Source organism: Lepus europaeus, chromosome 12, assembly GCF_033115175.1.
Source record: "Lepus europaeus isolate LE1 chromosome 12, mLepTim1.pri, whole genome shotgun sequence".
Classification (NCBI taxonomy): domain Eukaryota; kingdom Metazoa; phylum Chordata; class Mammalia; order Lagomorpha; family Leporidae; genus Lepus; species Lepus europaeus.
This window is the reverse complement of record NC_084838.1, coordinates 1,937,514-1,963,485: the sequence shown is the minus strand read 5'-3', so window position 1 is coordinate 1,963,485 and position 25,972 is coordinate 1,937,514. Positions and strand designations below refer to the sequence as shown.

At 69.1% G+C, this 25,972-nt stretch overlaps 1 protein-coding gene across 10 annotated transcripts in view; it reads left to right on the top strand.

Moving 5' to 3' along the window:
* SARDH (sarcosine dehydrogenase) overlaps positions 1-24,054 on the top strand; it is a 47,829-nt gene extending 23,775 nt beyond the window's left edge. For all 10 annotated transcript variants that reach the window (XM_062207273.1, XM_062207276.1, XM_062207279.1 and 7 more), the window contains 6 exons: positions 2,551-2,698; positions 7,095-7,188; positions 20,483-20,645; positions 21,139-21,307; positions 21,911-22,046; positions 23,775-24,054. In XM_062207273.1, the coding sequence (XP_062063257.1) occupies positions 2,551-2,698; positions 7,095-7,188; positions 20,483-20,645; positions 21,139-21,307; positions 21,911-22,046; positions 23,775-23,900 (836 nt within the window). In that variant the 3' untranslated portion in view covers positions 23,901-24,054. The remainder of the gene's footprint in view (positions 1-2,550; positions 2,699-7,094; positions 7,189-20,482; positions 20,646-21,138; positions 21,308-21,910; positions 22,047-23,774) is intronic.
* The last annotated feature ends 1,918 nt before the right edge of the window (positions 24,055-25,972 follow it).

Here is a 25,972-nt window from a genome sequence, read left to right as displayed (position 1 = left end):
GCGTGGTGGGGGTGGGCTCTGGGGGTCCTGGGACGCCCTCGGCGAGGGGAGGCAGCGGCCGGCTGCTTCCTCTCCAAGCCGTGTCGTTCCTGTGACAAGTCTGCTTTCCATGAAGTGTGCGCGTGCAGGCGGCACACGCATGTCACGTGTTCGTTACCTGTGCTGCACGCGTGACACTGGGCACGCGCCTGTGTTGCCACTCGTGTCCATCACACCTGTCACACGCACTGCCCCAGGTCGTCGGTGGGTGCACATCTGTAGTTACTACACACATGTATGTTACGTGTCTGTTACACACGTGCCCATTACACATGTGTTGCACTGCACTCTGTTTGCTACATGTGTGTGTGCTACGCATGTTATCCAGTTGCCGTTGGGTCGAGACCGTGTGGCGACCTGTGGTCAAGGTCATGCACACGGCAGTGTCAGTGTTGTTGTTTTAAGTGGTCCTCGTTTTGCATACAAGGGACATACGTGTTCCTAGGAGACATTGGACGCACTGGACATTCAGCACACGGTCCCCAGCCCGCAGCTCCCACTCCACGCTGGGCAGCGAGGGAGCTGGGTCCTAGGGCCCCTCCCCTGACCGCGCTCTGCGGGCCGGACCAGGGCTGACCTCCGGCCTCGGGCCCTGGGGCTTTGCTTTCAGGGAGCTGACCAGAGGCGGCCGCGTGGAGGCCGCAGGTCAGGGACTCAGCCCCACCCGCCAGGCGCTGAGGGCCGGGCTGCACGAGCCGTGTGTGTGTGTGTGGGGGGGCGTGCATACGTGGTGTAAGTGCACATGTGTGCAGTATACGTGGGTGTGGGCACACTGGTGTGTGTTCACACGTGTATACGTGATGTGTGTGCACACACGTGTGCATGGGTGTGTGTGTGTGCCTGTGTAGTGTGCTATGTTGTGCATGTCGTGGTTCTGCCCATTTTACGGATGGAAAGACAGCTGCAGAGAAGTAAGGCCCAGCTGGCCAGGGCCCGCGTGGACGGGGCATCAGGCCCTCCTGCCGACCCCCGGGGTCCAGAGCAGGCCCATGCCGGGGGCCACCCTGGCCGCAGGGAGACTGGAGGGGGAACAGATGCGGTTCCCGGGCACCGTCGAGGGCACGGGCCTCTGAGCTGCTGTGTGGAGTTGGGGTGGGGCGGGAGGACTTCCTGGAGGAGGTGGTGTTCGTGCTGGGTCGTGGGGGGTCAGCTCAGGTTCTGCAGAGGCAGCCGTGAGGGTGAGGGTCCCCAGGGGCCGAGCTAAGAGGGCAGGGCCCTTGGGCAGCTGCGAGGGGCGGCAGGGCCGATGGGGATGGTCTTGACGGGCAGTTGAGGGCCGGGCGGAGGGGTTGGGGCGTGACGGGGGAGGCTGGGGCAGCAAGGGCACAGGCGGAACTTCCCAGCCTGGGAGGCTGTGGCTGGGCTGGGGCCACAGTGGGAGGGGGAGGCGGGGCGCAGCCTGAGTGACCAGGGCTGGGAGCTGTGGACTTCGGGCTGTGTGTGCAGGGATGGGCCTGGGGGAGCAGAGAGCACACGGGACGTGTGACAAGGGCAGGAGGCCCCAGGGCCCGTCTGGACAGGGGGTGTAAGGTGGTGAAGACGGAGACCCACTGCGGGGGTGAGGCAGAGTGAGGCAGGGCCCAGCCCCGTCTGCCCCCACCCGCCCGGCCTCCTGGTGTGTGTGGGGGGTGCCCAGGCAGGTGTCCGGCTGCCCCTCCTGCAGCCCCCGTCTGGGGCGGGGGAGGGTCCGAGTGTTGAGGGTCCCGACTGCGGTCCCATTGCACAGATGGAGAAGCTGAGGCCCAGGGACTTGCCCAGGGATCGGAGCTGCCAGGTGGGAGCCCTGTGGGAATTCACGAGAGAGGGCGGCGGTCGGGGAGAGGAGGTCTAAGCAGCCCCACCCCCGCCCCCCACTCCCCGGAGGGATTCAGTGGGTTCCCGGCCCACCCCAGGCACGGGTCAGTGACAGTCACCGCGCCTCCATGGGTTCATTGAGCCCTGAAGGACTCACAGCAGTGGGAAGGTAGACGGCCGGGGCCTGTGTGCAGGGCAGAGGCGGGCTTCAGGCGCGGGTCCTGGGCAGGCGGTGTGGCCCACTGGGCACCTCACAGCCCTGGAGCCAGCGGATGGGGTCCCTCTCCCAACCCGTGGCACCGCCTGCACCTCGGTCCCCATTTCTGAGCCCCGCGGTGAGGATGGGTCAGCATCCAGGGAGGGGTTGCAGGGCTGTTGCCCGAGACCGGACACAGAGCCTGGCCCGGCCGGTCCTGTGTGGCCAGGGAAGGACGCATGGACAGCTGTGGCTGGGGACACATGGGGCCAGGTGAGGGCCGGTGGGGCCATCAAGGTTGTCGGCGAAGAGCGGTCGTCCAGGGCCACCCCCTCGGGCTGTGGAGGCAGTGCCCGCTCCTCCCGGGACACCCATCTCCGGCACGGGCAGCCCTCGGGGACCCCCAGCTGTCCCCCGGTGCCTGGATGGGAGTCCAGCGCTCACTTCCAAAGAGAGGTCCTTCCTTTTCTCAGCCGGAGGCCCCTGGGGTTCTGGGCTGAGGCCGGGTGCGTGTCTTCCAGGGCATGGCTACTACCTGGCCGTGGGCGGGGCCGTGGCCCAGCACAACTGGTCCCACATCACCACGGTGCTGCAGGACCAGAAGCTCCGCTGCCAGCTCGTCGACAGCTCCGCGGACCTGGGCCTGCTCAGCATCCAGGGCCCAGCCAGGTGAGGAGAGGGGGCCCCGGCACCTGGGCGCACCTGGGCACACCTGGACCCCAGCGGGAGCCCGGGGCAGAGCCACTTCCTGACCTGGGTAGGACATCCCACATCAGTGGCTGTTGAGAACCCCGAGATGCCGCACAGGGAAACACGGGCGCCCTCTGCACCCGCGGGGAATGGGCTCCAGGCCCCCTCCCCAGGTGCTCGGGTCCCCTGGGGGGAGGGGCAGTGTCTGCCCGGAGCCCTCACCCCTGCACCGGGCACGGGGGTCGTCTCTGGGTTTGCGGCTGCTTCGGGAGCGGCGTCGGGAAGGGACGCCCGCCCGTGCTCCTTACAGACTGGTGTCTTCCGTCTGCGATGCTGAGCCCTGGTGTGGACCCCGTGGGTGGGGGCGCCTGTGGACCAGACGGAGCGTCACGGGGAAGCCCCGGCAGGACTCCCGGGTCAGGGGAGAGGCCCTGGGGTCTCCGGGTCATCTCTGGGCCGGGGTCTCTCAGTGGTCACTGGCTCCTCCTGCAGTGATGGGTGTGTGGGCGTGGCAGCCACCCATCATCCCACCCCTAAGTAGCTGCTGAGCCCTGCTCCCCACCCCTGAGGCATCGGGGCCCTGCGAACACCCTCGGGAGCTCAGAAGCGAGTGAGGCTCCGGGCCCCCGGGCAGGTGTGCACTTCGGAAGGTCCCGCTGGCCATGCTTTGGGGCGTGGGCGGCGACGGGAGGCCCAGCCCTGGCCGGGGCCTCCCGTCCTGGGGATGCCCTCTGGGCTGCTCTTGGCTGTTGGTTGTCCATGAAGAAATGGAGGCCCAGAGAGGCAGAGGCCGTTGCCCAAGGTCTCACAGCCAGCAGGTGCCGGAGCCGAAGGGGACATGGCCCAGCCTTGCCTCCGCCCCGGAACCCCCACGGAAACTCCATCTGGTCCTGGTTTTCACACCTGACCATGGCCCTGGGCCCTGCAGCTCATCTCAGGGTGCCCCGGGTAGGGACTGTAGGATGGGGGGGGGGGTTGGGGAGAAGGCGCTGCTCTCAGGGCAAGGGGGCGCCGCAGTCCTGGGAGGCGGCAGCTGGGCGCCAGGGGAGGCCTGGGAGCGGGTCGGGCTCTGCTCCTGGAACCGCCTGTAGCACGCGCTCCATCCGGGTGCAGCGTGTCTGGTGGCGGCCCGGCAGCCGGGGGGCCTGCCGAGACCCCTAGCCCCTGTGCGCTGACCCTGCTGTGGGCCCGTTCTCCTGGGCGCCTCGCAGCTGGCCAAAGCAATGGCTTCCAGCTGAGCCCCGGACCCGAGGGCGCCGGCCCAGGCTGAGTGACATGGCTCTGTCTTTGCGCATCACTTGATCCTGATCGCCGAGGACCACCTGCTGGCTGTGTGGTGACCAGGGCGGGCGCGGCTCGAGAGCTCTGACATTGGGGGCTTCTGCCGAAGGCTTGGCTTGGGGCTGCCCACGGGTGCCGACTGCTGAGGAGCCAATGAGGGGTGGAGCCTGGGGCTCTCTGGGGGCACAGGGATGCCGCCAGAGGAGGCAGCAGGTGCAGAGGCCCCAGGGCAGGCGTGAGCCTGGCGTGTCCAAGGCAAAGCTTTGAGGCCAGTATGGAGCAGGGCAGAGCTGCGTGCTCGGAGCTCCTGTGGGCCCAAAGGCCACTCCCTCAGGGGACAGGCCGGGGTCGGGAGGCGGCTCCGAGGCCAGGTACAGCAGGGGTTCCCTAGGGGAGCCACGGCTGCGTCCCTGTGGTCTGGGGGTTGTATGGCTGCGGCAGCTTGGAGTGGTTCTGGGGAAGAGGGGTGCGTGTGTGTGGGAAGGGGCAGGGAGAGAGGAGCTGCAGTGCGGGGGGCGGGGAGCCGGCACTCGGGGCCCTCATGCGGGGACCCTGCCCGGTCTCGGTTCCCACTTTTCCCCTGGGGCAACAGAAAGGGGGCTCGGGCCCGGGGACCCGGCCGGGACTGGGGCTGTTGAGTGGGGGTGGGAGGGTGCTGGGCAGAGGACGGCACTGCCCGGGAACAGCGGCCTCCCCGGCCTGGTTAGGTGACAGCTGCCAGGCCCAGGGCCGGGGGGCAGCTCAGCGCTCCTGCTGATCCTCAGTGCCGCCCCGGTGTGGGTGCCCAGGTTGGGTCCGGGGCTCGTGTGGGAAGTGCTGGCAGCCCCGGCACGAGCCGCTGTCTGATAGCAGTTTCTGGCACTGTTCCCAGCCAGGACCGGGGGTGGGGTGTGTGTGTGTGTGTGTGTGTGTGTCCCGTACGGCAGCCGCTAAGCTGAGCGTGGCTTTCGGGCCTCTGAAAGGTGGCTCGTGTGGCTGCGTTTTTAATTGAAAAAGTTGTTTTAAAATTTGTTCACTTATTTGAAAGGCAGAGTGAGAGAGAGAGAGTTGAGGGAGGAGTGAGAGAGAGAGCTCCCACCGGCTGGTTCACTTGGCATACGGCTGCAGCAGCCAGGGTCTGGCAAAGCCAGGAGCCAGGAGCCCCCTCTGGGTCTCCCTCGGGGGTGGCAGGGACCCAGGTTCTTGGGCGTCGCCTGCTGCCTCCCAGGAGCATTTGCAGGAAGCTGGACCCGAGGGGGAGGCAGGACTTGAACCCAGACGTGGGCATCGCATGCGGCTCAACTGCTGCCCGTGTTTCACTGTATGAACTTGGGGTTGCACTGCCTGGCATGGCAGACGGAGACCGGGTGGGTGCACGGCACAGGGCAGACGGAGACCTGGTGGGTGCACGGCACAGAGCAGGCGGAGCCCGGGTGGGTGCACGGCACAGGGCAGGCGGAGCCCGGGTGGGTGCACGGCACAGGGCAGGCGGAGACCTGGTGGGTGCACGGCACAGAGCAGGCGGAGCCCGGGTGGGTGCACGGCACAGGGCAGGCGGAGCCTGGGTGGGTGCACGGCACAGGGCAGGCGGAGACCTGGTGGGTGCACGGCACAGAGCAGGCGGAGCCCGGGTGGGTGCACGGCACAGAGCTGGCGGCCGCGGTCCAGCGACTACCAGTGGGTGTTCTGTGTTCTCCGGCACACACAGCCCGGTGAGCCTGGACCCTGGGTGGCTCAGCAGAAGGAAGCTGAGGGGACAGAGGCCTGGGGCCCCGACCCTCCGGCTGCCCGCTCTTCCCGTGGGCAGGGGCGGCCTCTCGCAGCCCCAGCCAGGCCCTGTAAACCGGGCGCCTGGGTCTAGGGTCAGCCTGGGTCAGAGCCCCTCAAAGGCTTGGCCCCGGGCGGCGGCCCCAGGCTCGTCCCACCGTGGGGAGGCCTGGGGCTCCCTTCCCGGGCCGCCCCCCTCCCCGGCTGCAGAGAGCAGGTGTGGAAACCACGCGTGCTCTCCAGGGGCTGCGTGCGTGGGCACGGGGGGTTATGTAAGGCGCCTGGCAGGCTGCCCAGCGCCGAGCACCACAGGCTGGCGTGGGTGGCAGCTCCCAGCACGGTGGGGGTGGGGACGGGGTTGGCAGCCCTTGTGAGCCAAGGCCACCCTGCAGCCCTGGAGCCACCGGGGCCCCAAGCTGCGGAAGGGGGTGCTGGCTCCCGCTGCTGCGCCAAGTCCTTCTTACCGAGTGTCCCTCTGTGCCAGGCGTGCGGGGTGGGGGCAGGGTGCCCACCAGCCGGACAGCTGCCCTGGCCAGACGCGCTGCAGCCCTAACCAGGGTGCCTGGTCCGGAATCGGGGAGTCTGGGAGGGCTTCCTGGAGGAATGACTGCTGAGCCAAGGGCTTAGGGGTGACGAAGGCTCAGGTGCGGGCAGACGGTGTGAGAGTGGAGGGAGGGCAGCAGGCACACAGCCAGGTCTCCGGTAACTCAGCAGGGCCAGAGGCTGCCGGGCGCCGCGGACAGGGCTCAGAGTGCGTCCTGTGCTGGAGCAGCCGGGCCCTGGGCTGGCCCTGCCCTCGGGCGTCTGGCATCCACTGGGAGGGGAGCATGTGGGGGCGGGAGCAGAGCCAGCATCAGCCCCCAGCCCCACTGGGAGGGGGATGCGAGGCCGGGGAGGGGGGCAGAGAGGGGCGAGGTCAGAGCAGGAGGAGCTGCTTGCGCTGGGGGCTGGGGGCGGCCAGGATCTGCCCCGACCCAGCGACCCAGCGTCACCCTCACAAGTCACTTTGTGGCCCTGGGCCCGGCTGCTCTCGCTGGCTGGTGGTGACCCCGTTGGAGGCCAGAGCTCCATGTGGGTTGTGAGCGTCTCTGGGTAGTGGGAATCAGGGGTGTCCAATGGCTGGTTAGCTGCCCTGCCTCAGTTTACCCATCAGAGGCGGGACCCTGGCCGAGCCTGTGCCGGCTCTGCTGGTCCCCGGCGTGGCCCTGTGGACAGGCGCTGCCTCACCTGGCAGCACCGGGCACGGGCTCCCCGTGGTGTGGACACCGAGTTTATCAGGAGCCGCCCCGCCCTGCAGGCGTGCCGGGAGTGCCACCGGCCACCCCTGACCCGGTGCTCTTTCCCACAGCCGGGCCATTCTTCAGGAGGTGCTGGACACGGACCTGAGCAACGAGGCCTTCCCCTTCTCCACCCACAAGCTGGTGAGAGCTGCCGGGCACCTGGTAGGTACCACAGCCGCTGCCCTCTGGGCCCGACGCCGCGTGGCCTTGGGAAAGTCCCTTTGCCTCCCTGGGCCTTGTCCCCAGCTATGAGGTGCAGACAGGGGAGGCCAGAGAGCCCTGCCCACAGACTGCTGGGGGCTGGGAGGGGACCTTGAAGCGTTTCAGCCCTCCCCATGCAGGGCGCGTGCTGGAGACCCCGCCCCTCGCATGGCATGCCCCTCCTCCCAGGAGCAGTGTGCCCGCCCAGTGTGTGTGGGTGTGGTCATCTTTCCCTCTGCCTCCCTGCTGCTTTGGGCAGCTGAGCTGGCCCCCCCCCCCCGCCCACCCACAGGCGGAGCCCGGCCAGTCCCTGCAGTGCACCTGCGCACCAGGGTCAGATCCCCTTGTGAGGCTGTGGGCGGGGCTGGCCCCAGGCCGGGGGGTAGGGTCCTGGGCCAACTCCAGTCCCTCTTCCAGCCTCAGTTTCCCTGTTGGGAAAGAGGCTGCGATGTCAAGTGACGCCCAGCCCTGCCTCTCCATCGAGGGCTTCCCCGGGGTCTCCGGCACGTCTCAGCCCCGGGCTCGTCCGCGTCGCCCCACAGTGGTGGTGGTGGGGTCTCCTGTTGGGGGTCTCAGCCCCAGCTCAGTGGACACGGGTTGAGCAGGTCGAGGGCCCGCGTTTGGCATCCTGGGGTCAGCAGCTCCCTGGCCTCTGCCCACCACGCACAGGCTGCGCCCGCTCTTGGCACAGAGGACCAGTGTCCAGACAGGTCCCCGCGGGGCAGTGATGGCAGCAGCTGGGCCAGGCTGAGTTCAGAGGCGCAGGCCACTGGCTGAGGTGACAAGTCCGGTCAGGAAGCCGAGGGGGCTGTAAGGAGGGCTGGGGGGCGCTGGGGGTTGGCCAGGAATGCGGGGAGGAATGTCAGGAGCGGGTCCTGGCGCCCTGGGGCCTGGGGAGGAATCTGTGGCTGTTGGTAAATAATAAACCAAGTGGTGATGCTGGGGCGGCCTCTGCAGGAGGGAGATAAAGGCGGCCCAGGCCCAGGCCCAGGCCCAGGCCCAGCGCTCCGCCCTCCGCGGCTGCGCTGTCTAGCTTGCTTCCTGCCGCCTGCAGGGACCAGAGAGGGCTGGCGCGCTGAGCGTTGCACAGCCAGAGCTGGGGTGGCCGCACCCCATTCCGTGGGGGCTGGGTTCTGAGTTGTGGAAGGTGGGGCTTCAAGGAGGCCGGGGGGGGCCCAGCAGCTGCCCTGCACCAGCTGCCTCCCCCACCCTGGGCCAGCCCACTCAGCCCTGGCTGCTTCCTGAGCCGGGCTGGTGCCTTCCGGGCAGCCCCTTCACCTGTGCAGGGGCCAGGCCGGGCTCCGAGGAGCTGACATGGGGGCGCACTTGCAGGCTGCGTGTCCCCAGGGTCCCCGAGAGGGCCGCACTGGGGACGGGGGGGGGGGGGGGGCGCTGCTTCTGCCTGGCTTGCCGGCCTGGACAGAGTTCTGTCGCTGCAGTCAGTCCCAGCGCGAGGCCCGGCTCCGGCCTGCCATGGTCTTTTGCGGGTGTTCCTGTCCCTCCTCTGGAGAGCTCTCTGTGTGCCTGGTGCTGACCCAGCTCTCCGGGGGGGCAGAGCTGACCAGGGCCTGCAGGTGGGAGGTCACTCTCAGACACGGGGAGGACTTCCGGCGTCCACATCAGCCATGCTGTCCTGGTGAGGCTGTCGGGGGGTCTGCACCGGAGGCCAGCCCACCGGGAGAGCAGCGGCGCCCGATCAGGGCTGCCGACCGGCCACCTCCCCCGCCCACAGCTCCCCCAGCCATTCTGGACCTGGGGGTGGGCAGTGCTCACACCTTCTCCTCTGAACGTCAGGGTCGGCCCCCAGCGCGGGGCGTCCTTGCCCGGCTCTAGAACTGGTTCTGGACCCGCTGGCTGGGGGCCCGTGGGTGCCAGGCTCGGGCTGGGTTTGGACGACGCAGCCTCGTCCCTGCAGACGCTTACCTGCTGGGGTTGGAGCCCAGGAAGGGGCCAGAGCAGCCCAGCCTGCAGGGGCGGGGGCCCTGCTCGCCGGCTCAGGAGCCTGCACGGATGTGAGGCCCGCGGGGGTGTCCCGGGAGGGAGACGGAGCCCTGGCCAGAGACAGATGTGCTTAGGCCGCTCGAACAGGAGCAGCGTGGCCCCTGTCGGGGGCGGGACTGGGCGGCTGGCCCCACGCTTGCCCGGGGGGGCCCCTGTGTGCGTCTCCTGGCCCCTCGGCAGGACACGAGGGACACACGGCTGTCATGGTGAGGGGAGCTCCTCCCCGCCCCAGCCAAGCTCAGCCGTGGCCCCTGCTGACAGCAGCGCCCCTGCGCAGCCCCCAGGAAGAGCAGCGGTCTGGGAGCTGGCTCTGCAGGCTCTGTGCTGCGGCCCTGCACACCGTGGGACCGAAACCCCACACTTGGCGGGAATGCGGCGGCAGCAGCTGCTCCGCCCTCTGCCGCTGGCCCAGCTGCCACGTGTTGGAAGGACCCTGCTCCCCGGGACGTGGGGGAGTGGGGCGCAGCTGGGGTCCTGTGGGACAGTGGCCGGCCAGGGAGCCCTGCCGTCGGCAGCCACCATCCCACTCAGGGCACAGGGGCCAGGGCTTGGTCCCGGAGAGCGCTGTGCTTTTTGCCGGCCCCCGGGTCATCTCTCAGGCCCAGGTCACATTCCTGGGCGGTCCGAGCCCGGGACACGAGGGCTTCCGGCTCTCCGGCTGGCCGTGCTCGGGCTGGAAGCTGGGCTGGCTGCTGCCCCGGTCCCATGAGGCCTCACTGGCTGGGGCGGGGGGGGGGGGGTGAGGAGGGAGGGGAGGCGAGTCAGCCACAGGCCCTGGGGCCCTCGGGGACAGAGCCTGCCCCTGGGCAGCGTGTGGTTCCTCGGTGCCCCCCACCCCACCCCGAGGCTGCCGGGTCCGGCTCCCTCCTGGGCTGACCACCGGTTCTCCGCGAATCAGAGAGCGTTTCACAGTCTCTAACACCAGTGTCTCTGATGACTTAAACCACGTGCAGTGCAGAGAACCCTGGGCCAGAGCGTGGGGCCGGCCAAGTATTTATAGAAGACGGGCTGGGCTCCCGCCAGCCAGCTGCGGGGTGGAATGTGTGCCTGTGCCGGCACCGTCGGCACGGCCAGAGGCCGAGAGGCAGCGTGGGGACACCGGGCCGGGAGCCAAGGGCTGCGGCCGGATGGACGACCCGCGCCCCCGGCGTGCGTGGCTGCTGTTTTACCGTAATTGTTCTCCACGTCGCTTGGATCTGCCCCAGGCTCCCAGGATCCTCGGGTTCCTAGAGGAGAGTGGGGGGATGGGAGGGGCCTGCAGCCAGCGCACCAGCTGTCCCTGCTGCTCCCGGCCTCCAGGCCCGCGAGGCTGCGGTGGGGGGGGGCTCTCCCGGAGGCCAGACGCGGGCCCCCGGCGCCTCGGCCCGGGACGGGCCCTTCCGGTGGAGCAGCGGGCACCAGGGCCAGAGGCGCGGCGATAAAGGGGTTGTCTTCTGAAAATTAATTGAGGCCAGGAGGAAATTGAGTGTCTGCTCCTGCTGTGAGCGGTGCGTGCTGTGGTGCCGCGGGGGCTGCTGGGCCCGGGCCGCCCGGGTAGGCGCAGGGGGCGCGTCCTGCTGGCCGAGTGTGTGCCCGCCCGCCCGCGCAGCCACTGCCGGGAGACGCGCTTTGCTAAGGCCCGAGATGGCCAGACGTGAGCAGCGTGTTCTGACAGCAGGACAGGCGTGCTGGTGACCACAGGGCCCTGCCCACAGGCTGCTGGGGGCTCGGAGGGGAGCGAGGAGGCATTTCCCGCCCTCCCCGAGCCAGGCACATGTGTTCCCTGCTCTGGTCAGGTTGTCGGCGCTGGGGTCGCGGCCGTGTGGTCAGCAAGGCAGGCGGCCACGAGGCCGAGTGAACTGGGGCATGGGCTCCAGGGTTCCCACGTGCCTTGAGGGCCATCCAGGTCCTTTCTCCCCTGTCTCCGTCTGTGGGTGCACGTGGTTCCTCCTGGGGGGACCCAAGGCTCTCACCATCGGCTTGAAACCCCGGGCACCAGGGGCAGGGTGGCCACCAAGAGGGTGCCTTCCGCGGGCGCCTGGGTGGTCTTTGCCAGATGCAGCATCCCTGCGGGCTGGGAGACAGGCCCCGAGGGTGGGCCAGCTCCCGGGAAGCCGCTCCGATCCTCAGGGAGGTTGATGAGCTGGAGGTGTGGTTAGAACAGTGCTCGCTCCCTTTCTTCTTACACTTGGAGAATTAGTTCCCTGTCACTCTCCCCACCATCACCAAGATCACCACCCCTACCACGGCTGGCATGGCCACCGCCAATACCACATCACCACCACAGCCACCACCACGGCTGGCACCCTCACCACGGCTGGCATGGCCACCGCCACCCAAGATCACCACCCTCACCACGGCTGGCATGGCCACCACCAATACCACATCACCACCAAACCAGTCCCATCGTCAGATCCACAGCCATCACTTGCCACCCCCACTGACTGCCGACCCTGAGCGATGGGGAGCGTGGGCCCCGCCTCCCAGTGGGGCGTGTTGAGAGCAGGGAGACCTTGAGTGTCTCCAGTGGGCTTGACAGACGAAGCCCCTCCGCTCCTGCCACTCGCTTCTGTCTCCTGGGGGCTGGGACCCCCTGCCCTACAGGAAGCCACACCTGCTCTGATCACCCCTGTGTGCCCGGCACCCCGGGACCCCCACTGCTCTAAGGGTGGCTGTGGGGGTGCACCTGCTCTGATCACTCCTGTGTGCCCGGCACTCCGGGACCCCCACTGCTCTAAGGGTGGCTGTAGGGGTGCACCTGCTCTGATCACTCCTGTGTGCCCGGCACCCCGGCACCCCCACTGCTCTAAGGGTGGCTGTGGGGGTGCACCTGCTCTGATCACCCCTGTGTGCCCGGCACCCCGGCACCCCCACTGCTCTAAGGGTGGCTGTGGGGGTGCACCTGCTCTGATCACCCCTGTGTGCCCGGCACCCCGGGACCCCACTGCTCTAAGGGTGGCTGTGGGGGTGCACCTGCTCTGATCACCCCTGTGTGCCTGGCACCCCGGGACCCCCACTGCTCTAAGGGTGGCTGTGGGGGTGCACCTGCTCTGATCACCCCTGTGTGCCCGGCACCCCGGGACCCCACTGCTCTAAGGGTGGCTGTGGGGGTGCACCTGCTCTGATCACCCCTGTGTGCCCGGCACCCCGGGACCCCCACTGCTCTAAGGGTGGCTGTGGGGGTGCACCTGCTCTGATCACCCCTGTGTGCCCGGCACCCCGGGACCCCACTGCTCTAAGGGTGGCTGTGGGGGGTGCACCTGCTCTGATCACCCCTGTGTGCCCGGCACCCCGGCACCCCCACTGCTCTAAGGGTGGCTGTGGGGGTGCACCTGCTCTGATCACCCCTGTGTGCCCGGCACCCCGGGACCCCCACTGCTCTAAGGGTGGCTGTGGGGGTGCACCTGCTCTGATCACCCCTGTGTGCCCGGCACCCCGGGACCCCACTGCTCTAAGGGTGGCTGTGGGGGTGCACCTGCTCTGATCACCCCTGTGTGCCCGGCACCCTGGGACCCCACTGCTCTAAGGGTGGCTGTGGGGGGTGCACCTGCTCTGATCACCCCTGTGTGCCCGGCACCCCGGGACCCCACTGCTCTAAGGGTGGCTGTGGGGGTGCACCTGCTCTGATCACCCCTGTGTGCCCCGGCACCCCGGGACCCCACTGCTCTAAGGGTGGCTGTGGGGGTGCACCTGCTCTGATCACCCCTGTGTGCCCGGCACCCCGGGACCCCCACTGCTCTAAGGGTGGCTGTGGGGGTGCACCTGCTCTGATCACCCCTGTGTGCCCGGCACCCCGGGACCCCCACTGCTCTAAGGGTGGCTGTGGGGGTGCACCTGCTCTGATCACCCCTGTGTGCCCGGCACCCCGGGACCCCACTGCTCTAAGGGTGGCTGTGGGGGGTGCACCTGCTCTGATCACCCTGTGTGCCCGGCACCCCGGGACCCCCACTGCTCTAAGGGTGGCTGTGGGGGTGCACCTGCTCTGATCACCCCTGTGTGCCCGGCACCCCGGGACCCCACTGCTCTAAGGGTGGCTCTGGGGGTGCACCTGCTCTGATCACCCCTGTGTGCCCGGCACCCCGGGACCCCACTGCTCTAAGGGTGGCTCTGGGGGTGCACCTGCTCTGATCACCCCTGTGTGCCCGGCACCCCGGGACCCCACTGCTCTAAGGGTGGCTGTGGGGGTGCACCTGCTCTGATCACCCCTGTGTGCCCGGCACCCCGGGACCCCACTGCTCTAAGGGTGGCTGAGGGGGTGCACCTGCTCTGATCACCCCTGTGTGCCCGGCACCCCGGGACCCCACTGCTCTAAGGGTGGCTGTGGGGGTGCACCTGCTCTGATCACCCCTGTGTGCCCAGCACCCCGGGACCCCCACTGCTCTAAGGGTGGCTGTGGGGGGTGCACCTGCTCTGATCACCCCTGTGTGCCCAGCACCCCGGGACCCCACTGCTCTAAGGGTGGCTGTGGGGGGTGCACCTGCTCTGATCACTCCTGCGTGCCCGGCACCCCGGGACCCCCACTGCTCTAAGGGTGGCTGTGGGGGTGCACCTGCTCTGATCACCCCTGTGTGCCTGGCACCCCGGGACCCCCACTGCTCTAAGGGTGGCTGTGGGGGTGCACCTGCTCTGATCACCCCTGTGTGCCCGGCACCCCGGGACCCCACTGCTCTAAGGGTGGCTGTGGGGGGTGCACCTGCTCTGATCACTCCTGCGTGCCCGGCACCCCGGGACCCCCACTGCTCTAAGGGTGGCTGTGGGGGTGCACCTGCTCTGATCACCCCTGTGTGCCTGGCACCCCGGGACCCCACTGCTCTAAGGGTGGCTGTGGGGGTGCACCTGCTCTGATCACCCCTGTGTGCCCGGGACCCCACTGCTCTAAGGGTGGCTGTGGGGGTGCACCTGCTCTGATCACCCCTGTGTGCCCGGGACCCCACTGCTCTAAGGGTGGCTGTGGGGGTGCACCTGCTCTGATCACCCCTGTGTGCCCGGGACCCCACTGCTCTAAGGGTGGCTGTGGGGGTGCACCTGCTCTGATCACCCCTGTGTGCCCGGGACCCCACTGCTCTAAGGGTGGCTGTGGGGGGTGCACCTGGAGTGTTGGGTGTTGGAAACTTGTGACACCACCATGTGCCGACGTCTAGAGATGGCGTGGGGGCCTGTGTCTGTGGGCATGCCTGCCACGGCCCCTGTGTGACACTTACCTAGACAGATGCACTCGGGGCTGGCTCTGGTGACGTGTCCAGAGCACCCCCCAGGGTGTCCCTGGAGGTGGAACTGGGGTGGGAGTCCCAGAGAGCTGGCCCAGAGAGGGGTGATGTGCCAGGCACTGACGATGTCTGAGCGTAGCCTCTCCCCGGCCACCAAAGATGAGCAGAGGCGGGGGGAGTATGTGACAGTGTGGGGCTTAGGGGCCCGAGCTGGAAGCACCTGGCCAAACCCGCCTCTACCAGCCCCCACTGTGTGCTGGAATTGGCTCACGCCAGCTTGTGCCAGCTGATAGCTCAACTGGTAGGAAAACTCACCAGCAGGTTGTGAAGTCCTGGGTGCCCTGCAGCGGCCGTGGCGGGGGTGTTCACACCGTGGCAGCTGCGGCTCCGTCCCAGCGCCGGCTGCGGCTGAGACCCTGCTCCGGGCTCGCCCAGCCCGCGTTCCGGCCGCCGACCTGGCTGCGGCGGCGCACCTGCCGGCCTCTTGTAGTGATTACCTTGTTGGGCCCTGTGAGCTCCCCAGGAGCCCTGTGTCATCCCGACTTTGTGGGGGGGGGGCAGAGGCTCAGATTTAACCCTGGTGGGTTTGCTTCGACCTCCGGCGCCTGCCACTCATGTGGCCTGAGTGAAGCCGGTGGCACCCAGGTGACAGGAGCACCCGGGCACTCCCTCCAGGTCTGTGAGGACCCGACGTCCAGCACCTTCCCGAAGGGGGGGTCCTCGGGCCCATGCGGACGAGGGAAGGGCTGTGATGGTGTAGTGACGTAGGGGCCCCTGGGTGGTGCGCGGTGCCCGGGCCGCCCGTGACCCGTGGGAGGGGCCCCTGGGTGGTGCGCGGTGCCCGGGCCGCCCGTGACCCGTGGGAGGGGCCTCTGGGTGGTGCGCGGTACCCAGGCCGCCTGTGACCCGTGGAGGGGCCCCTGGGTGTCTTTTGGAGCAGTGGGCTGCGGTCATCTGGGTCAGGGGCCGGGTGGTGAGCCCCGGCACAGAGGCTACCCCGAGGTGTTGGCCGGGGGGTCCGCGTCTCAGGATCCGGCCCCTGGCCTCTCTTGTGTCGCCCCTTTGTCCAGGGAACTCCTGACAGCGGAGCTGCGAGCTGGGCCTGAGCGCTCTGTGTCCGAGGCCCGGGCTGGGGCTCGGCTGCCCCCGCTGTCTTCAGAAAGGTGCTCCTCGGGCCTCCCTCTCCTCCCTCTCGACGGGAGGGTGTCTCCAGGCTCACGGCCGGGCTTGAAGCTCTGTGCGTCAGACGCCCCCGCAGTCAGATCCGGGTGCGGTTCGTGTAGTTCTGTCCCCGAGTTGGTCCTGCGTCCCTGTGTCCCTGCGTCTGTGTGTCCATCCCCCATCCCATGTCCCCCACTGTCCCTGTCCCTCTGTCCCTGCGTCTCCGTCCCCCGCCCCGGGGTCCCGCTGTCCCTGTCCCTGTGTCTCCATCCCCCACCCCGGGGCCCCGCTGTCCCTGTGTCTGTGTCTCCGTCCCCCGCCCCGGGGCCCCGCTGTCCCTGTCCCTGTCCCTGTGTCTCCATCCCCCACCCCGGGGCCCCGCTGTCCCTGTGTCTGTGTCTCCGTCCCCCGCCCCGGGGTCCCGCTGTCCCTGTGTCTGTGTCTCTGTCCCCCACCCCGGGGCCCCGCTGTCCCTGTGTCTGTGTCTCCGTCCCCCGCCCCGGGGTCCCGCTGTCCCTGTCCCTGTGTCTCCATCCCCCACCCCGGGGCCCCGCTGTCCCTGTGTCTTGTGTCTCCATCCCCCTGCTGTGTCCCTGCGTCTGTGTGTCCATCCCCCATCCCATGTCCCCACTGTCCCTGTCCCTCTGTCCCTGCGTCTCCGTCCCCCGCCCCGGGGCCCCACTGTCCCTGTCCCTGTGTCTGAGTCTCCGTCCCCCGCCCCGGGGCCCCGCTGTCCCTGTCCCTGCGTCTGCGTCTCTGTCCCCCCCCCCGGGGCCCCGCTGTCCCTGTGTCTGCGTCCCCCCCCCCGGGGCCCCACTGTCCCTGCGTCTGCGTCTCCGTCCCCCCCCCCGGGGCCCCGCTGTCCCTGTCCCTGTGTCTGCGTCTCCGTCCCCCGCCCCGGTCCCTGCTGTCCCTGTCCCTGCGTCTCCGTCCCCCCCCACCCGGGGCCCCGCTGTCCCTGTCCCTGTGTCTGCGTCCCCCCCCCCGGGGCCCCGCTGTCCCTGTGTCTGTGTCTGCGTCCCCCCCCCGGGGCCCCGCTGTCCCTGTCCCTGTGTCTGCGTCTCCATCCCCCGCCCCGGGGCCCCGCTGTCCCTGTCCCTGCGTCTCCATCCCCCCCCCCCCCCGGGGCCCCGCTGTCCCTGTGTCTGCGTCTCCGTCCCCCGCCCGGGGCCCCGCTGTTCCTGTGTCTGTGTCTCCGTCCCCCGCCCCGGGGCTCTGCTGTCCCCACACCCTCCGGGCAGATCCCTGTTGCTCGTGCCGGCCCTCCCCCGGCCTCTGCAGCCTGAGAGCCTCTGCCTCACGGCCTGCCGGCGGTGGGGGTCGTCTGACCTTGTCACTGTCACCTCGGGCACCTCAGTGTCTCCTCTGTGACCCTGTGAGGACACAGGGTCGGCCCTGGTGCTGCCGGCCCCGCCTGTGCCGCTGCCTCTCCTCTGTGCCTGACCCCAGGGACCCGGGACGTGCCCATCGCCCGGCCCTTGCGCGTGGATCTGAAGCGTGGCGTTCCGTGGTGTGGAGCCCGTCCACGCGGCCGGGAGGCAGATTTGCAGCGCAACTCCGTGCCCGCCCTAGGAGCTTGCTGTGGCTCCCGCCCGCCCGGGCCACTCCCCGTCCGCTGCTCCGGGGCCTCGTGTGAGTGGACTGCTACACGCTGTACCCTCTGCGTCTGGCTTAGTGCCCGGGCCCGCCCACGTCGTAGCCGGTGTCGGAGTTTCCCTCCTGCCCGCACCGTGGACTCCAGCAGACACGGAGAGCCGCCATGGCAGGCAGCGGCCACGGGGCATTTGCTGCTCTGCCGGCTGCCGTGGACAGCCGTGGACAGCCGTGGACAGCCGTGGACAGGTTCCTCCCGGAAACCCTGCTCACGGTGTCTGGGTTTAGCCAGAGGGAGATTGCTGGCTCCTCTGGTGATTTTATTTTAAGAAATGGTGTATGTCTTCCTGATCTTTCTTTGCGAGCGACCCCCCAGCTGCTGGTTGACTCCCCAGATCTGCAATGGCTGGTGCTGGGCCAGGCTGACGTCAGGGGCCGGGAGCACCGTCAGGATTGCCACACGGTGCCATCATCCGCTGGCCCCTGGGCATGAGCAGGACGCTGGATGGGCAGCAGATGGGGGACCTGGGCCCAGGCACTCTGCTCTGGGCTGCGGATGGCCCAGCGCTGGCCAGCCTGCTGTGCCACACGGCTGTCCCCGGAGGGTTTTATCAGTCCCCTCCTGGCTTGCTCACGGTCAGTGCGTACAGGTGCTGCTGGTCTGTGTGTGGACTCCGCGTCCTGCCGCTTTGCTGGGTTTGTCTCTTGGTCCTAACGGTTTTGTGTGGAACATTGAGGCTGAGTGAGGAGTTGGCACAGACCCCGTGCCGGGCCCTTCTCTGGCTCTCACGGTTCTGTGACTCCATCCACTGCTGGGAGCTCACGGGGCCAATGCTTCCACTAGAGGCGCAACTTAAACAATATCATGTGTTTATTTGAAAGGCAGAGCGACTGACAGAGAGGAAAAGATTTTCCATTTGCCGGCCCACTCCCCCAAATGACCTCAGTGACCAGGCTGGGCCAGGCCAAAGCCAGGAGCCTGGAACCCATCCGCCACGTGGGTGCAGGGGCCCGAGCACTGGCCCGTCCTCCACTGAACTTCCCAGGCCATAGCAGGGAGCTGGATCGGAAGTGGAGCAGCCGGGACTTGAGCCGGTGCTCCTCTGGGATGCTGGCGTCACAGACAGAGGCTTACCTCTCTCTTCCTCCACTGGAGTGTTTTTTTTTTTTTAAATAAAGATTTATTTTATTTATTTGAAAGGGTTATAGAGATAGGTAGAGACAGAAAGAGAGAGAGGTCTTCCATCCACTGGTTCCCTCCCCAAATGACTGCAGTGGCTGGAGCTGAGCTGGTCAGGAGCCAGAGCTTCTGCTGGGTCTCCCACGTGGGTGCAGGGGTCCAAGCACTTGGGTCGTCTTCCACTGCTTCCCCAGGTCATAGCAGGGAGCTGGATCGGAAGTGGAGCAGCCGAGGCTTGAACCGGCGCCCATATGGGGTGCCGGTGCTGCAAGCTGGGGCTTTAACCCTCTGTGCCACAGCGCCGGCCCCTGGAGGCTCTCAAAGCCCACCTGAGCCACCTGTGCTAGCTGGCGATGGCACTTGCCATCCCCTGGTGCTCAAAGCTGTCGTCAGCCCACTCCTTGGGTGGGGGCACTGAGGCTGAGCGAGGCTGACCCTGGGGTGGCTGGGAGGTGCTGCCCCTACCCAGCCCTGCTTAACCCGGAGCCCAAGTTCTGATGTCCCTGTTCCCAGCCTGTCCCCTCCGTGGGTCCCTGGTGGGAAGAAATGGGGACTTCCTGCACCCACTGCCTCCCGTGTCCCTGTCACAGAGCGCAGCCCCAGGGCTCCTGCCGAGGGCTCTGCCCTGCCTTGGGGGATCAGTTCTTGCTCTGGGCCGTGCACCTCTGCGGGTCGGGCTGTGCCCAGGGGCGCCCTGGAGACCTGGTGGCCCCTGGACTGCTCGACCCGCCCCCCACTTAGTGAGTGAGGAGTGGACGTGTGCCCAGGGGCCTGCAGTCGGCGGATGTACTTAGGGATGATTTCAGAATGAGGTTGGCTCTGAGCCCCAGGCTGCCGCGTGGGCTGCCTGGAGCGAGCGCCGCGCTGATGTCAGTGTCGGGGACACCAGGGCTGCCCACAGCGTGCATTTCCCGCGTCTCCTCTGAGCTTTCGGAGGGGCCTGGGCAAATGGCAACGCGGAGTGAATCTGTGTGGCTTCAGAAGCCTTAGGAACCCAGCCCTGGCGGCAGGTGCGCGGAGCCGCAGCAGGTGCGCGGAGCCGCGGCAGGTGCGCAGAGCCGTGGCAGGTGCGCGGGGCAGGGGTGGAGCCTGGCAAGGCAGCGCCCTCCCATGTCCCCTGCCCTCAAGTCCTGTCCGTGGGTTGGGGCACCCGGCTGTCACCACCGTGGCTCGCGTGGTTGGGGATCGGCAGCTGGGGCCAGGCCCCTCTCCTGCCTGCACGCCGCCCACTGCTGCCGCCCGGCCTCCACCTTCCAGCGGGCTCCGCGGCCCCGGGCAGGCCCTTGCCCACCTGCAGTGCCTGTGCTTCTGGGCGGTGACTGAACCCCAGTTGTAGCGCCCGAGGCTGTCTTCAGGTCCCAGCCGTGGCCCAGGCTCAGCCGACCGAGGGACCGTGGACGCGGGGGGCTCAGAGCTCAGGCGCCGCCCCTCCCTGCACGTGCGTCGCTGTCGGGGCGATTCCCCCCCACACCCACTGCCTGGGCAGACCCCACCTCCCGGGGCTGACCTGGGTGGGGCTTAGAGCCTCGGGAAGCGGAGCCGGCCTCCTGACCCCGGCGCACAGGCGGGGGACGGGCCAGGTAGAGCTCAGAGATTCCCCGTGGCCACTGCAGGGTCCCCAGCGGCCTGCCACGTCCTGATTCGGGGCCCTGTGCCTGAGTTACCAGGAAGCAGGGTCTGGACAGGCGTCTCTGGGGACAGCAGACTGTCCAGGGTCAGCAGGGGGCCTCGTGGGGGACCCTGAGGGAGGCAGACACGGGACAGGCCCGTGAGGCTGGAGGCAGGGCTGGGGTCCCCGGGCGGGCAGGGGATGGCAGGGTGGGACGCGGCCTTCCGGAGCCTCCCGAGGGAGCCTGCCCCGGAGAGAGGGCTCCTTGGTGCCGCCCAAGGCGGCCGTGCTGTGGTCACTGTGAGTCACTTCACTGTCGCGTCCACGAGCAGCACTGAGGGCCGTGAGCCCGCCGTCCCCTCCCCACACCGCTGCGCCTTCCCTCACCCCGGCGGCGTCCAGAGCGGCTCTCGGGAAGCCCCTGTCCTGGTGGCGACTCCGCTGACGGCGGGTGGTGGGGTGGTGGGGTGGCCGGGGCCCGGAAGCCGCCGTCCGGCCACCTGACCCCCGCTGCGTGTCCTGCAGGTCCGGGCCGTGCGCCTGTCCTTTGTGGGGGAGTTGGGCTGGGAGCTGCACGTCCCCCAGGCCTCCTGCGTGCCCGTGTACCGGGCCGTGATGGCGGCGGGAGCCAAGCGCGGCCTGGTCAACGCCGGGTACCGCGCCATCGACTCCCTGAGCGCCGAGAAAGGTGAGTGGGGGTGCGCACGGCAGCGGGTGCCCGAGCTGCCCGGAGGCAGAACTGTGGCCCCGCAGCCGCCCGCCCCGGCTGCCTGCCCCTCACCCCGTGGCTCCCTCCTCGCTGCCCACCATGGGAGCTCCCTGCAGGGTCTGGAGGTGGCAGTGGGACCCCTGCCCCTGCACACACGTGGACTTGGGTGCTAGGGAGCAGCTCGGTGTCACTGCTGCCACTTCTACATGGCTCGACAGCCTCGCCCCTGCAGGAGGTGGAGGCCCTGGTGGGGGCGGCTCCCTAGGCCCCCTTCTTCACAAGCCCAGCCCCCACCTTGGCGCCCCCAGTGTCGGTGCTGATGGCCTCAGCCCATTGCTGCCCCCCCCCCCGCCCCGGGAGAACATTCTGGAGTCGCCCAGGCCACTCAGCAGCTCTGGGCGAGGACTTGGGGCTGGGCTGCACCCACCCTTGCCTTTGGCTGGCACTGACCCCCGGCCTCCCGGTCCCGCAGGCTACCGGCACTGGCACGCGGACCTGCGGACGGATGACACCCCCCTGGAAGCCGGCCTGGCCTTCACCTGCAAGCTCAAGTCGCCCGTGGGCTTCCTGGGCCGTGAGGCCCTGCAGGAGCAGCGGGCCGCAGGCCTGCGCCGGCGCCTGGTGTGCTTCACCGTGGAGGAGTGAGTGTCGGGGAGCTCGCTTCTCACAGAACAGCGCCCTCTCCTGGCTACAGAGGGGGAAACAGGCCCCCGGGCCAGAGCCAGGTGCGGGCATCCGAGGGGGCACGCCCCTGCCCAGCCAGCCTGCCTCCCTGGGACCTGAGCCCGGCCTGAGGCTGGACTCTGCATCACCCGATGCCCCTGTGTCCTGCTCCGGCTTCATCCTCTCCGTGGCCCTCTGATGACTGAGAGGGGCCTGGCTGGGGCCCCCAGGGGTCAAAGGCCGAGGGGACTCATACCAGGTCCCGCGGCAGAGAGGGAAGAGTGACCCTAGCCCAGCTTCTCCCTGTCCCGGCCGTGGGGTGGACCCCTGGGAGAGAGTGGGCCCCGGGCCCAGGGTCTGCGGGCGCCATCTGTAGCTCCTAACAGCAGAGCCTGGTTAATGAAACCCGCGTTGCACGTGGGAAGGGGCGCACCCCATGGGGCAGGACAAGCCGTGGTGGAGCTCAGGCCCACAGAGGGGCTCCTCCCCGTGGGGGCTCGCCCGTGGAAGCGCCGCAGCCAGAGTGGGCTGTTTCCAGCGCGAGGGCCCTGGGTCCCCGCGGCCACTGCTGCTTCTTCCAGGAAGGTGCCGCTGTTCGGCCTGGAGGCCATCTGGAGGAGCGGCCGGGTGGTGGGCCACGTCCGGAGGGCCGACTTTGGGTTCGCCATCGACAAGACCATCGCCTATGGCTACATCCGCGAGCCCGGCGGCGGCCCCGTGAGTCCTGTTTGCTGGCCCTGCGTGGGGGCCACAGCCCCTCCCAGGCCCCACGCCGCACCTGTGCCGCACCTGGGCACCTGGGGAGAGGGAGCACAGCCCCGGGCACAGCTGCCCAGGCCAGGGCTCGGCACAGGCACGGCTGCTTCTCTTTCCGGAAGATGCTGACTTGGGCAGCAGCGGGCTTCCCTCCATGAGAAGGGGGCGCGGGCCTTGGCTCCTAGACAAGCTGGGGCCTTGGTTCCGTTTTTGCTGGGTCGGGCGATGGTTGCAGGGTGACCAGGGGCCTAGCTTCTCCCCAATCCTTGTTATTCCCCTGCTCACCCCAGAGCTGCTGGTCCGCGTGGCTCAATGTCCCCCACACGTCCAGGCCCCAGGCCGTGGGAGGCTGGAGTGGACAAAGCAGGCCCCTGGGCGCTGGTCACGGGGCCAGGACAGCCCTGGAAGGCGGGAGGCAGGCCCTGGGCTGGCAGCGGCGGGACCTGGGGGAGCCACTGGCCTGGCTCCAGAGCCTTCCTGCCTGAGCCCCCAGCCCCTGGGGGATCCTGGGCTGCAGGTCACCCCCGGACTCAGGAGGGGGCATGGGAGGGGCTGGCCGGAGTCGGCCGGGCCCTGGGAGCTGCCCAGGAGGCCGGGTCTGTCCGCCGCGGGGGGAGGAGACTCAGCAGGTCTGAGCTGGCCAGGCCGCGGCCCTGCAGGGGGCATCATCAGCCCAGGTCCTGTCGCACCTGCAAGTGCACGGCCAGGAGCCCCCGTGCTGCCTGCCCGGCCGGGGCTCCCACGCCACACACTGAAGCCACGCACAGCGCCCGTGTGTCTGGTTTTCTTCCTTGCTTCCAGTCCTGAGTGGGAGGGATGAGAGGGGCTGTGTTCCCTGCCTGCCCCGGCCCTGAGTTCAAGTGCTGGACAGGGAGAACAGGTTCCTGGGGCCCGCGCCGTCCTCCACAGCCCCCAGCCCGGGCAGCATCTGCTGCGGGGCGACCGGCTCCCGAGGGCCTGCTGGAGGGCAGGTGGAGGCCAGGCCGTCCCAGCCACCCGCCCCGCACCCCTGCTCTGCTGCAGCCGCTGGGCTTGCGGGGTGGGGGGGCGGTCAGCAGGGCAGCTGTCCCAGGGGTCTGGATGACGGGCCAGTGGCATATGGCCCATGGGAGGTGTGTGGCCTGTGGGAGGCATGTGGGAGGTGTGTGGGAGGCGTGTGCCCTGTGGGAGGCGTGTGGGAGGTGTGTGCTGTGTGGGAGGCGTGTGCCCTGTGGGAGGTGTGGGAGGCGTGTGCCCTGTGGGAGGTGTGGGAGGCGTGTGCCCTGTGGGAGGTGTGGGAGGCGTGTGCCCTGTGGGAGGTGTGTGCTGTGTGGGAGGTGTGTACCCTGTGGGAGGCGTGTGCCCTGTGGGAGGTGTGGGAGGTGTGTGCTGTGTGGGAGGTGTGTGCTGTGTGGGAGGCGTGTGCCCTGTGGGAGGTGTGGGAGGCGTGTGCCCTGTGGGAGGCGTGTGGGAGGTGTGTGCTGTGTGGGAGGCGTGTGCCCTGTGGGAGGAGCCACACTGGCTGCCAGAGTTGGCCTTGATGCACGGTGTGTGGATGTGGGGTCGGCCGGCTTGGGCTGGGGGCTGGGGGCTGGCCCCGGGTGGGCTGGCCCACGGGGGTTGAAGCGAGGCTAGGACCCCTCCCCGGAGAAGCAGGTGCAGACCCAGCCCCCCCCCAGTAACAGGTGCTCTCCCACCGCCCGGTCGCAGGTCTCGCTGGACTTCGTGAAGAGTGGAGACTACGCCCTGGAGAGGATGGGGGTCTCCTACGCCGCCCAGGCCCACCTGAAATCCCCCTTCGACCCCGACAACAAGCGGGTGAAAGGCATCTACTGAGGGTGCCCGTGGGGCCCAGCTGCCCGTCCCGTCTCATGGAGCCCACGCAGGCCTGGCTCCCGGGATGGGATCCGGGCCTGTGGGTGTCTTGGGGCCCGGCCCCCTTCTTGGAAGGTGCTCAGTAAACCTTGTATGCCCGCAGGGGCACAGGGCCCGCCTGGCTCCTCCTTTATCCCGAGCTCTGCCCGGGGCACCGAGCGCAGGGCTGAGTGGGGGCGGGGCGCGCGTGCGGGGTCAAGGCTGCCCTGCCAGGGTTCCTCTCCCAGTCTCGCAGCCCGGGAAGCTGCTCTTGCCTTGGGCTCCGCGTTCTCCAGCCGGGAAAGGCCTCTGAGAGCCTCCAGCCTGCACAGCAGGGAGCAGACGCGGGGCTGGGAGCCCTCCCTTGTCCCTGCCTCAGTTTCCCCCAGACCTTGCTGCTGGGGCCTGGCAGCGCCCCTCTGGCCGCTGTGCACGAGGGCACAGCTCCTGCCCCTGGGCAGACCCTGCCCTGCTGTGCTGTGTGGCAGGGCCCCAGGCCTGCCCCCCCATGCCCCTGAGGACCCTGGCACCTGCTCTGAGTCGGGAGTGGCCCTGCCTGTCCTGCCCGGGTGGGCGAGCCCCGCTGACCCCCTGCGCCCGGCCGCCTCCCTCTCCACCCCGCGCCCTGGCTCAGGTCAGGGTTCTGAGACCTTGTGGAGCTGGGGGTCGAGCCGGCCCCGACAAAGCTGGCCCGCGCTCTGGCCAGGCTGCCCCGCAGTCCGGGGTGCCGGTGGCGCGTGCTGGGGGGACGTGGGAGTCGGGGCGGCGGCTGAGTGGGTGCAGGCAGTGGCTGGGGGCCTGGCCTAGAAGGGACTGAAGCCTTGGGGAGATGTTCGGGTTACAGGCAGCCTTGGATGGGCCCATGCTCCCAGGACGCGGCCGGCCGAGCACCTGCAGCCTTCCCCGCTCGCAGGCAGGCCTGGCTTGGGATGAGAGGGCGCTGGGGGGGCCGGACGACGGGGCCGGCTTCCCAGATGGCCGGCCCGCCTCCCCCAGCTCTGCGGTCTGGCCCCAGGCCCCTGGCTCAGGGCGACCACATTCATCTCGGCCTGTCCTTGGGGGAAGGGTGGGGGAGGCGAGTCCCAGTTCCCACCCCGTGCATTCCTCCCAGCTGCAGCTGGGCCCCCACCCCCCACCACCGCCTTGCACCTCTCCCCTCAGCCCCTCTGAAGCACGTCCTTGGGTCACGGGGTGGGAGTGGCTCTCCCCAGTCGCCCCCAGGCCACCCGCCCCAGCCAGCAAGGTCCCAGCCCGGCGAGCCGCCCTGGGCCGACTTGGGCAGACCTCTAACCCCGTGTGCCGTCCGGTCCCCTGTCTAGGAGCAGCCAGGAGCCTTGGAAGTGCCCGGAGCATGGAGGGCAGAGCCTGGCGGGCGGTGGGGAGAATGGCGTCGCCCGGCTGTGGGGTGGCGGTGGACAGGGCCCTTCCTACCCGGTCTCCGGCTCCCTCCTGCCCGGCTCGGCTGGAGCGCGTGCCCAGGCTGCCCAGGGGCTGTTGGAGGTGCCCGGTGGCACCCGGCAAGCGTTTGCCTCAGAGTGAGGCCGGCACCCAGCGCTGCCCCCTTCCCGCGGGCAGGGGACAGAGTCCCCCGGCAGGGTCGAGGTGCCCCTCTCCCCGGGCGGCTCGCAGCCTCGCCCCTTCCCGAGCTCGCAGACGGCTCACGTGCAGGGAGTTGGCTTGGGGCCTGGCTGCCTCCTGTGCAGCCGATAAAAGTGGCTGAAGAGAAGCCCCGGGGCCTGGCTCCGTGGTGGTGCACGGTGAGCCATCTTGTGCTAAGGTCCTGGGGTGACCCTGACCCACCGATGAACCGGATGGGGTCGTATCCCTTGTAGGCTTCGGCCACCACACCAGCAAAGGGGTGGGGAGGGGGCTCAGCGCTCTGCGCCTTCGCTCTGCCCGGGACCAGCCTCCCCACAGCGGCCCAAGGGCTCAACCACCTGCAGCCCGCCCAGCCCACGGGCGATGAACAGAGGCCAGAGGGCGTGCCGCGGCAGCAGGCAGGACCCACCCGGGTTACCGTCCTCCGGGAGGTGGCGAGCGGGCTTGGAGAGGCC